Source organism: Megalobrama amblycephala, linkage group LG11, assembly GCF_018812025.1.
Source record: "Megalobrama amblycephala isolate DHTTF-2021 linkage group LG11, ASM1881202v1, whole genome shotgun sequence".
In the NCBI taxonomy this organism is placed as follows: domain Eukaryota; kingdom Metazoa; phylum Chordata; class Actinopteri; order Cypriniformes; family Xenocyprididae; genus Megalobrama; species Megalobrama amblycephala.
Window position 1 is genome coordinate 32,063,646 of NC_063054.1, and position 12,238 is coordinate 32,075,883.

At 35.9% G+C, this 12,238-nt stretch overlaps 1 protein-coding gene across 1 annotated transcript in view; it reads left to right on the forward strand.

Annotated features, from left to right (window-relative positions):
- ift172 (intraflagellar transport 172) overlaps positions 1-12,238 on the forward strand; it is a 31,247-nt gene that overhangs the window by 11,156 nt on the left and 7,853 nt on the right. The window contains exons 19-38 of the mRNA XM_048207457.1: positions 297-381; positions 509-601; positions 1,527-1,604; positions 2,197-2,445; positions 2,610-2,688; positions 2,830-2,950; positions 3,705-3,849; positions 4,723-4,812; positions 5,228-5,325; positions 5,531-5,666; positions 5,795-5,911; positions 6,016-6,158; positions 6,309-6,402; positions 7,020-7,084; positions 7,832-8,012; positions 8,563-8,660; positions 9,697-9,826; positions 10,448-10,546; positions 10,893-11,002; positions 11,355-11,418. Of these exons, the coding sequence (XP_048063414.1) occupies positions 297-381; positions 509-601; positions 1,527-1,604; positions 2,197-2,445; positions 2,610-2,688; positions 2,830-2,950; positions 3,705-3,849; positions 4,723-4,812; positions 5,228-5,325; positions 5,531-5,666; positions 5,795-5,911; positions 6,016-6,158; positions 6,309-6,402; positions 7,020-7,084; positions 7,832-8,012; positions 8,563-8,660; positions 9,697-9,826; positions 10,448-10,546; positions 10,893-11,002; positions 11,355-11,418 (2,275 nt within the window). The remainder of the gene's footprint in view (positions 1-296; positions 382-508; positions 602-1,526; positions 1,605-2,196; positions 2,446-2,609; positions 2,689-2,829; positions 2,951-3,704; positions 3,850-4,722; positions 4,813-5,227; positions 5,326-5,530; positions 5,667-5,794; positions 5,912-6,015; positions 6,159-6,308; positions 6,403-7,019; positions 7,085-7,831; positions 8,013-8,562; positions 8,661-9,696; positions 9,827-10,447; positions 10,547-10,892; positions 11,003-11,354; positions 11,419-12,238) is intronic.

The following is a 12,238-nucleotide window of genomic DNA, read 5'->3' on the forward strand; positions in this document are numbered from 1 at the left end:
TTAAATTAGGGAGGATTGGTTTGTTATGAATAAGGCTTATCTGCATAAAGCATGCAGAGAAAAAGTGCTCTGACCATCAAGGAGAATGCAAATGAAGGAATTGCCTGAATACTCTTCCTGCTGCCTGTTTGCTAGATCTCACTTTTGGTCATCTGATTATGGCCGATAAATGCTGTCCAACTTAAATGCCCTGACTTATTGCAGCATTGGCTGTCGAATGTGAAATGATACACCATGCAATGTTTGTATTGTTATTGGCTCTCATCTGAGGTGCATGCTGTTGGGTTTTTCTGCAGGTGTTTTGCAGCCCTTGGGGATGTATCCAAAGCCCGATTCCTAAATGAGACCAACAAGATTGCAGATGCTGTCTCAAAGGAAAATGTATGTATTGCATCAAACTGTAGCATCTCTAGTTATTATGTCTGTACACTTGTAGAATGTACATTTCTGTTGTTGTACTTGTGCTTATGCATTTTAAAATTAAGTTATATACTGTTCTCTTCTGTAGGATGGTGATGGTACAGACCACTACCAGGTGAAAGCGCAGCTGGCCATGCTGGACAAGAACTTTAAGCTTGCAGAGATGTATTATATGGAACAGGTAGAGAATAGTTTCTAATATCTGCAACTAGGAGTGTGGCTTAAAAATGCAATTATCAATGTATTAAATTCAACACTTTAAAGGGTTAATTCACCCAAAAATGAAATTTCTGTCATTAATTACTCACCCTCATGTCGTTTCACACCCATAAGATATTTTAATAAAATCCGAGAGGTTTTTTATTCTCTATTGAAAGCAATGAAATTACCACATTCAATGTCCATAAAAGTAGTAAAAACATCATTAAAATAGCCAATGTGACTACAGTGGTTCAACCTTAATGTGATGAAGTGACGAGAATACTTTTTGTGCACAAAAACAAAACAAAAATAACAACTTTATTCAACAATACTGAGTCACATTGATATGTCAATGTAGTCACATTGACTATTTTAACGATGTTTTTTCTACTTTTCTGGACCTTGAATGTGTAATTTCGTTGCTTCCACTGGAGGATAAAAAAAACCTCAGATTTCATCAAAAATATCTTAATTTGTGTTCTGAAGATGAACGAAGGTCTTACGGGTGTGGAACGACATAAGGGTGAGTAATTAATGACAGAATTTTAATTTTTGGGTAAACTAACCCAAAAATAAATAAATACATTTTTAAAATTGACAAATAAATAAACATGTTTAAAACTGCTTATTAAATTTGTGTTTAAAAATAAATAAAATGTTAAATGTAACAATACATTAAATTTGAAATTAATTTAAAAAGTAAATTAAATATCAATTTAAAAATACATTAAAATATTAATTTTGAAATGCAACTAAATTCAGTAAAAAAAAAAAAAAAGCGTTTCTTAACTACTTTTCTTTATCTATTTGCCAATTGAGTTAAATGCCTTTGGACAGTTCATACGTGGGAGCAGCAGAACCGAGTTATTTCTCGATTGCTGAGTAATATTTCTGTAACCCTTCAGAATGCGGTGGATGAAGTGATGGAAATGTACCAGGAGCTCCATATGTGGGATGAATGTATTGCAGTGGCAGAGGCGAAGGTAATATCTGTTTATAAGATAATTTACATAAAGTCTAGTCAACAGTTTTTGTCTTTTATTTAGCCTAAAACAGGGGTTTTCAACTGGTTTTGCCCAGATACACTGGGCTTTAGAAGTCAAGTGGTGATCCAATAATTGTTTATTGTACAAAAGTAAACAAAATATCCTTAAAATCAATTATTAATATATCCATGAACTGCACATGTCCAACAATATACAAAATTATTGTCTGGATTCCTAATGTCTCTTAAACTTTGATGGTTTCATGCCATCAGCAGTCAATAATTAACAGCACAAACCATGTTTATTTTAATTTTGAGTGAACCCATATTTAACATTGTCTGGGTCATATTTTCATTTAACTTGTGTAGTTTTGTTCATGGTTTTTGAGAATGAGGGCATGCCACACAACTTAACCATGTTCCAATGAAAGAGTTTTCTCATCCTTTATAAAAGTTAATAAGCCTTTGTATGCTGCTATGCACAATAATGTGGTTAGTTTAATTTTTTTTTTATTATGTGCATTTAACAGCTGTCTATGATGCTGAAAAGTCACCTTTTTACTAATATTAAATGTGTTGATCCCATAAAGGGCCACCCAGAGTTGGACAATTTGAGACGCAGTTACTATTCTTACCTAATGGAGACCAATCAGAATGAGAAAGCTGGTGAGGTGAAGGAGAATGAAGGAGACTTCACTGGTGCTGTTAACCTCTACCTGAAAGCGGGACTTCCTGCCAAAGCTGCTTGGCTGGCCATGAGCAGAGATGAGCTCTTATCAAGCCAAGACATCATTAGTCGCATCACTTCTTCACTCATCAAAGGAGAGTTCTATGAGAGGGTGAGTTTTTCCTGCGACGGTATGTGGCTTGACGAGATGGCTACTGTTAAGATCCTTGCATTCTTAAGTTTCATATAAGTAGCAGGACCACTCACCCAAGTAACTGACATGGTATTGTTCCAAAGGGAAATTGTTCTAATTCGAATTATTATTGAACTCAACAGGCAGGCGACCTGTTTGAAAGGACAAGAAATAATCAGAGAGCCCTGGAGTGCTACCGCAAGGGAAATGCTTTTAAGAAAGGTGAGCACAGCTGGTAAGAACAATCAGAATAGGGTGTTATATTACAGTTGGAACAATAAGTCAGTGGTTGTAATGCAAAGCATCAGAGCTATAGATTCATTGCCTTCATTGACCTCTCCTGATTGCATTGTGCTTCCACAGCGGTGGATCTGGCACGCATTGCCTTTCCTGCTGAAGTTGTAAAGCTGGAGGAAGTGTGGGGTGACTACCTAGTGCAGCAGAAACAAATGGATGCTGCTATCAACCATTACATAGAAGCCGGGTGAGTTTCTAGAGTAACAAACCTCTGTAGATCAGGGCTATTATATTTTGAAAATGAGTTTTTTTTTTTTCGGGTTTTTTTTTTTTTTTTCATTTTATATTTTTATTTTATATTTCAGTTTCATTCTAATGGTGCTTATACAATTAAGTTTAAAGGTTTAGTCAGTAAGTTTTTTGTGAAATAAACAAATACTTTATTCAACAAGGATGCATTGCATCTATCAATGGCGACAGTAAAGATATTTATAATGTTAAATTTAGTTTTTTTGAGTTTTCTATTTATCAAAGAATCCTGAAAAAATGCTTCACGCTTTCCACAAAAATATTATGTGACACTGACTGAAGACTGGAGTAATGGCTGCTGAAAACTGTCTATATAATGTAATAATATTTATGTAATATTATTTACTGTAGTTTTGGTCAAATAAATGCAGTCTTAATGAGCATAAGAGACTTCTTGCAAAAACATTTTTAAAAAATCGTACCGACCCCAAACTTTTTTGACAATGTTTTTATTTATTTTGTTTATTTATTTCATTATATATATTTTTTTATTTCTTATTGAACCTCAGATTGTTCACTCTGCTCTAATTTGTTTCATGTAGCCTTTGCAACATTTTCCAAAGATGGCTGCATTATAATTTAGCAGTCCACTCTGGTTTATTATTGTGGTGTCACCTGTTACCCGCCCCTAAACATGGCAGGTGCCATTTGTTTGTCCTTATCTGACTCTGATGTTTCCTCCCATGATAAAGACGTTCCACAAAGGCCATAGAAGCAGCAATCGCTGCACGCCAGTGGAAGAAAGCATTGCATATACTGGAACTACAGGAGGACAAGACTGCTGCCAAATATTACCTGAAGATTGCCCAGTACTATGCCTCTGTACAGGAGTTTGAGGTAAAAAAAAAAAAAAGCACATTTCAGCTATTAAATATTAAAGGTACACTATGTAAATTTTGGCCCTCTAGCAGTTTAAAAACAAAACTGCATGTATTTTGCAGAAGAACATTGCTTTGGTTGTACTTCGGCTCTGCGTGACTGCGCGGATGAATGTGGTTATCCTACTGCTCAAAAAAAAAAACATTCACTGCTAGGCTTTAGAGATATAACCAGTTCAGATGGAAAGGATCTCAACCTGACTAGCTGAAGACGTTACTGTAGCTATACCCATTAATAGACACAGTACTTCCTTGAAAATAAATTCCAGCACAGCGCTACAACAACCATAATGAAATGACCCTTCACAATAGATAATGCTTTACAATGAGTTCTCACTATCTCTGAAAAGCCAAGCCAATGTTGATTCTTGTTTTACTATGATCTCTGTCGCTTTCACTTTTTTTCCAGCAGACTCTTTTCTGTTATGCGTTTGTTTAAAACAGGTGATTCCCCGGAGGTTCGAGATTTAGCATGCTCCATGTCAACTTTCTCAAACCAATGCCACTCTCACACCATACACATGTCAAAGTAGCCGGAGCAACTTTTCTCTATTTACAGATATGATGAGACACGCACAGTCGAGTGTCGTTTGTACGCAATTGCCCGTGAAAACCTGACAGGTCTAAAATATAAACACTAATAATAGGCTTACCATAATGAATCAGGGTAAGACAAAATACTTTTTGGAAGAAGGATTGCTGATGTATTGACTAATTATTTAAACTTTAATTTTGAACAAAAACAGTGTACCTTTAACAAACGGTCTCACCTTTCTAAAAACATGATCTGGATTGAATCTGTGTTGACAACTCTTATTTCTCTGAGCTACAGGTGGCAGAACGTCTGTTTGTGAAGGGTGATCACACTAAAGATGCTATAGATATGTACACTCAGATTGGGCGTTGGGAGCAAGCTCATAAGGTAAGTGTCACATTGTGCCCCTCTGCAAATTGTGCATTAATTAAAAATAGCTGTATATTTTTGTGCCAGTATTTTTGCCCACTATTAAACGTCTGATAAAATCCCATAGATTTACATTGAATGAGAGAACCGAAACACATATAAACACTGAGGTGGCCTCTTTTGACTTTGGCCAATAAGAAACTGCCTAGCAACCACCTAACAACTGCATAGCAACATGCTAATAAGTCAGTGTAGTGGTAATTATAAATCTGATGGATGAAAGCTGAGAACACAACTGCTTTTTTTTTGTCTTAATTCAAATCATGAACAATTTGCATTTAAATTATTACTAATCACAAACCATTTACATTTGAATTATTATGTATCATTTTGTTCCCCTCTCTTGTTCTCTCTCTGTCCATCTCCAACACAGCTTGCTGTTAAGTGCATGACACAAGAGGATGTGACTGCCCTTTACATCAGCAGAGCACAAGAGTTAGAGAAAGAGGGGAAGTACAAAGAAGCCGAAAGGTAAAAACACACACGCACTGCCGTTTTTCCGATCTGACCACTATCTTTGGCTAATTTATAATAATTCATAAATAAATAAATTTTTGATAGACAAAAGCATTATGTTCTGACTCTGAATTAAGAGACTGTTGTGTGTGACATTTCATGTGTGCATTTGAAATTTGTTCACTGACCAGAGAATCTTTGTTTACCTCTCTGTCTATAGGCTTTTTACCACAGTAGATGAACCAGACCTGGCCATCACTATGTACAAGAAAAACAAGATGTATGATGACATGATCCGTTTAGTCGCCGTGTATCACAAAGACCTGCTTCAGGAAACGCACATTCACCTGGCCAAGGTTCAAGAGAACGTTTGGGCCATTCTTACAAGACACATTTGACCCAAATCTCCTTTGGTGCAGTTTAGCCTAGTTCTTGGGTCAATAAATCCTCCACATGGTCATGGATGTTGTGTTGTGTATTACAGGAGCTCGAGGCTGAATCCAGGTTTCAGGAAGCGGAGTATCACTACCTAGAGGGTCAGGAATGGAAAGCTGCCGTAAACATGTACAGAGTCAATGATATGTGGGAGGAAGCTTATCGGGTGTGTTTGCACACTACATGGTCTTATATGAAATTTGAGTTGATATCATGTAGAATGTACAGAGATTCAAGCATTTGAAGTTCCTTTTCATGTCTTTGCCATAGATAGCGAAGACCCATGGAGGAGCCAGTGCTCATAAGCAAGTGGCCTACCTGTGGGCAAAAAGTCTTGGAGGAGAGGCAGCAGTTAAACTGCTCAACAAGTTTGGCTTTCTGGAAACCGCTATTGACTTTGCAGCTGATAACAAGTAAGCCTCTGCTAGGTCAAGACCTAATATTAGGACTTAATAGTGTTTTTCTGTGCTTTAATTGGTACATACAGATAGCAATTAACCAATGCATAGTAGTACAACTGGCCTTTATTTACTGTTTAACAAAACACTCTTTGTCGTCTTTAGCTCATTTGATTTTGCCTTTGAGTTGGCCCGACTCGCCATGAAACAGAAGATTCCTGATATCCATCTCAAAAATGCCATGCACCTTGAGGACCAGGTATTACTTTAAATTATTCCTCATTTCTACACTGTTAACGCCCACAGATCCGGAGAAATGCCGGTGTGATTGTAAAGTAGAATGAGACTTGAGTCCATTTTGAAGGTCAGGGACTGTGAATGCAAATTAAACTGGGGTCTTTTTCAATTTTTGAACACAAAGATGTCTGATTTGGTCTTTATAATGTAGACTTCAATGAAAATAGCTATTTTATAGTAGTTATTTTGTACAGGCCTACTTGAATTAATTTACCCAATATAAATACATATAATAATTGTAAATAAAATAATATTTTATATAACAATATAATTTTATAAAATAAAAAAATATGAATAAAATAAAAATTTCTGGTAAAAAATTTGACATTCACCAGCCATTGTAGCTAGTGGGCAAAAAATGAAAAAGTTAATTTCCCACCTGATTGTAAAAAAAGTGTAATCGAATGAAAATATTGTTGTATTAAAATTTGTTATTATGACATATTACTCTACACTTACTCTAAGACAGGCCCACACAGAGCTTTTATTCTTATTATTAATACCCAGACCCAGAGTTTATTATTCTAGTTATTAATGATGGCATGCTGTACAGTATAATTGTAATTTTTAACTTTTAAGGGCAAATTCAATGAGGCTGAGACTGAGTTCATCAAAGCCGGGAAACCTAAGGAGGCTGTGCTAATGTGAGTGAGCATTCATATCACACTTTCCTACCTCAGTACACACACAGACCACTCTATAGGGTGGATTGCATCGCTTCAGAACTTTTTGTCCGCGTAGATTACTGATTGATTTCCTGCACTCTCTCACATTACAAGCAAAGAGTGGCTGGAAGCAGGTGGCGCTGAGATTGAGAGTGTTTGATTTGTAGATCTCAGGCAGGAGTGGTATGCTGGCACTGCTACAGTGCCACAAGAATCACTGCAGTGAACTAAAGATGATCTGATGACTGCAAGAAATCATATTGTTAATAAGTATTTTGTGTTGTTTTCCAATACAAATATCTAAACATCCTTAAAACAATAATGTAATACCATTATAATATATTATATATATTGTTATTTTATGTTGTTATCTTATTTTATCTAATATAGTTATTTTGTCTTGTTTTGAGGATGTTAAGATATTTTTGTCCTGGAAAACTAAAAAATTACTGATTAAGTCTTAACTGAGTTTTTTTCAAAAAGCAATAGGTAAATTTATTTTGTTTTTATTTATAAAATACATATAAAAAATGTGTATCCATCTAGTGCAGCAAAGTTCAATTACTTTGTTCAATTATTCCTTTGGTTTTACATTATAGTTTCAATGTCTTTAATCCAACTGACTTCATGATTTATTATGTGATCATTGTGTATATATATATTGTATCATAGAACTTCTAAAAAGGAGGTTTGAAATATGGATGACTGTGTCTATTTCTATTGCAGGCACGTCCATAACAAGGACTGGAGTAATGCCCAGAGAGTGGCAGAGGCTCATGATCCGGAAAGTGTGGCAGACATTCTAGTGAGCCAGGCCAAGTTCTGTTTTGACCAGAAGGAATTCCAAAAAGCTGAGGCCTTCCTGCTTAGGGCACAAAGGCCTGAACTGGCTATTAAATACTACAAAGTAAGAGTTCTCCATTCTTAAAACACAATCTGTACTTCGATAATTGACCCAAAAAAAATTTTGTTTCTGTCAAACACAAGATGATGCTTTATCATTTTAATGATCTTTTATCTGATTGTAAAATGTGAAAACTCTAAAAGTTCGACTTACTGTTCACAATCAAATTGTGAGATATCTTCTCTCTTCTTAGTTGTAAATGATCTTTCTGTAGAAAAATGTTATGAGCAACGTGTCAGCAAGAATGACAAAGACATTAGTTTTTTTATATAATTAATTGCATTGAATTAACATGTTCAATTGTAATAAAAAAAAAAGAAAAAAGAAAATTAAACAAATTATTCCAACTTTAAATCATGACAGGAATAATGCCAACAAAAATAAATGTAATAAATGTAACTTTAGAATTACAGAGACAAAATTTATCACAATTATATTTTAATAAATTGTTATTATAAAAAAAAAACAAAAAAAACAAATGTAAGATTTCTTCTTATTAGCAAAATATGAATATTAAGTTCAGGCTTTGAAGAATCATATTTTCCTTTTTCAGGATGCTGGGATGTGGACTGATGCAATGCGGATCTGTAAAGACTATTTGCCCAGCAAGCTGAGCGTCCTTCAAAAGGAATATGAAAGCGAGGGCAACTGGTAAAAGAACTCTCTTTTAACTCCTCTACTATCTGTTTCCTTTTTTTCCTGCCTTACTTTCATATGTGTCTCATTCGCTGTATCAGAAAATCCTCCCTTGTATGTTGTTCTTCAGAAACTAGGGCTCTGCAGTTGTGTGGAAAAGCTAGCAGCTCTGAACTACATTCGGATCCTCTTTTTGTTGCTTGGCTTCCCTCCTTTATTAGAACATGGCAGCTTTTTATCCTAAATTAAATCCATAATGAGCAGCTCATTAACGCGCAGACACGCAGCAAATCCGTCTCCACTGATAATTTTCCTATTTTTAATGACTTGTGGGAAAACATCAAAGGCTTCTTAGCTGTCTTCCCTGGGAAGAAAAGGAGAAACATTTTGCATAGTCAGTTCAAGGCCCACTCAGCAGTAATACAGGCTTCTTGTATCATTAACCTATTTTCAATCAAGAGTCTGAACTTTCTTGCCATGTTGTCTTTTATGATTGACTCTGTTGGTAACTTTATGATCCCAAATGAGTTTTTCTCTTTCCAAAGGCAGAGGTGTAGGACATGTCTCTTTAGGTGTCCCTTCAGCCATGTTGCTTTGTTTTGTCCCTGTCCGTTCTGCCGAACCTTATGTAGTACGAGGCAGAAACCGATACTGGTTGAGTGCTGTGAAATTCAATTCATAAAATAGTTTTAAAGCCATCATTTCTAAACATTTAAGCACACAAAACATGCTACTAGATTTTTTTTTAAAGCTAAAGGTTTTTAATGTAGCTTTCACAGTCATTAACCACCATGTCATCTCAGAAGTCTGAAGACCTTTCATAAATAGGGGTTTCAAGTCTTTATTCAAAAAACTCATAGTAAAATAATTGGCACATTATTTAGCCAGCAATAATAAAATGGTAGTGCCGAATAAGAAAAAGCAGTGAGGGTTTTTCTTTCCATGAGTACTATGACATTAATAGATATGGAAAGAAAGCAGGAAATGGCAAACAAATGACAATGTTTTACAAGTCCATGGGAAATAATTGGATGTGTGTGTGTGTTTACAGGGGTGTGGAAGGTATGGTTGAGCAGGCTCAGGAGTGGGAACAGACGGGAGAGTATGCCAGAGCTGTGGACTGCTATCTGAAAGTGAAGGACTCATCTAACATGGACTTGCTGATGAAGTGTTGGATGAAGGTAAAGTCCAGACTCCACCTAGCAGCAGTCACCATATCCTCTAATTTCATAAAGACCTCTAACTTCATGCTTTTTATTAAATACTTATTGTGTTGTAATTTAATCAGTCATTCTGTAGAAAAATCCCTTATTATTTAATGAACGTGTCAGCAGATATGATTAAAGGTGCAGTAATTTTTACTGATGTTCTGTGAAATTTTGCGTGTGAAATTTAATTTCAATAGGAATCGGGTTCAGATGCACATACACATTTGCTGTACTGACTAATAGAAAGCAGCTTAGTTTGAAAGTGACTTCTGTGTGAGCATCGCTTCATACATCACTACACTATTCGCAATGGACAATTGAGCTTTTTTGCCTGCAAAATGTCTGTAAAAACTATAAAAAAAGATTCAAAACCTAGATCAACTACAAATTGCCCTGACTGTTATACAGTATGTGGCCATCCATTAGAGAGCTATACTCCATGAAATGTCTGTTCATTTAGTGCATTCCTTTCAAAATTAATTGCATAAAAATGTTTGTCAACTATTTCACTTAACTGCTGTATATATGTTTTTATGCTCCTTAAGAGGCATCTACAGTTTTATAGAGGTTTTCTCATCTTTTCATGTCCTTCAGGCAGCAGAATTGGCCATTAAATTTTTATCCCATGACAAGGCTGTTGACGTCAGTCAGATTGTCGGGCCACGGCTGATTCAGCTCAGAAGGTACAACGAGGTATGCTTGTTTTATTTATTTTTCAGACATAGAAGCACATTCAAGTTTATGAAACTCAACATTGACATTTGTTTTTAATTTTCCTCACATATTTTAAGCAGAAAAAAAAAAAAAAAAAAAAAAAGCCAAAAATACTACCCTGTTTTATTCTTGAAAATGATTGTTTTGAGAGTGGGAATGGTGCTTTCAGTGTGCTAGTGTGCCCATGTGTGCGAGTATATATTTAGTGTATATGACACAAAAGCAATGTGACCACACAAAAAGCTCACAGACTTCGTCTATTCTTCAGGGTCCTCGAGCCGTAGACCTATTGAGGTACAAAATGTTTTTTTTTTTCTTTTTTCAGGCTGCTGAGCTCTACCTCAACCTGGACCTCATTAAGAACGCCATAGACGCATTCATTGAGGGAGAAGAATGGAACAAAGCGAAAAGAGTGGCCAAGGAGCTCGATCCAAGGTGAGCCCTTAGCAGACTGGTCGCCCCTAACAACGCTACAGCCAACAATGTGAGAGGGAGGCAGTGAAATCACTCTCTCGCTGTCAGAAAAATCACTCAGTGCAACAAATGAAGTGCACGACAGCACAAGGCCAAAGAGGTGCAGATGGCCTTCGCAGTTTATCTCTGACTGTCTTTTATTTAGGAACGGAAAAATAGGTTTAGGAATCAAGTCGAAATGCTTTCTGGTGCTGCATAACTGCATCAACTGGTAGAATATAATTTATATTTATGCCTTATATTGAGAATACTGTGTCATTCTCTATAAGAGTTTGCCATTAATGAGTTTTTGTGATGTTTCCTCTCTTCACAGGCTAGAGGAATATGTGGACAAACGTTACAAAGAACACTTGAAAAATCAAGGCAAAGTTGACTCTGTAAGTTCACATTATCAGATTAATCTGTCTTTTTGCCACTTTTATTGATAGATATATTATAGACAGGAATTGAATGATTGGGAGAGAGCAAGGGGTCAAGGCTTGACTGTTTAGCATGAGTCAGTTAGCCTGCTGGTAGATCCTGGAACTACACCATAATGGAGGTAAAAAGCATGTGAAGTAGCATCAAACGTAGATATAAAATAAAAAAAATGATTGCAATCAGCATATAAATATGAATATATCATTACATTGTTTTGCCAAAGACCTTAGTTACTTGCCATTGAGATAAATGAGAAAGCTACCAGATAGCTTTCTCCAGGTATCGCAGACCTCCTTGTGAAAGCGAATGAGAACAGTATTGTTAATCAAACTCATGCCGCCCACATGAGCAGCATGGCTCAAAATGTCTGGGAACTGCTAGCTGTCAGAATCCTGTTTAAGTTCGAACAAATAAAATCTATTTCCTAGCAATAGAAAGTTAAGGTTAAAGAATGCATTAAATGGGCATAACACAAAACCGCAGACTGCAGCTCCTCCGCTCTGGTACTTCATTGTTTTCCGTTATTGTTGTGAGGGGAGAAAAATGGAGATGATTGGCTTGATTCAATTTAGAATAACAGTTATGAGTCATCAAACTGATGTGAGCGCTTGCCTCTCATTGCAATGCTTTACTGGCAGTTTAGTTACATTCACTGTCACTGAATGATGCAGGTCAGGGATTTTTATTGAAAAGAAAGACCGAATGTTAGAGGAAACTAGTTAAATGTACACGTACATAATAAAATGTCTAGTCAAGAAGGTTCTATATCATATACTG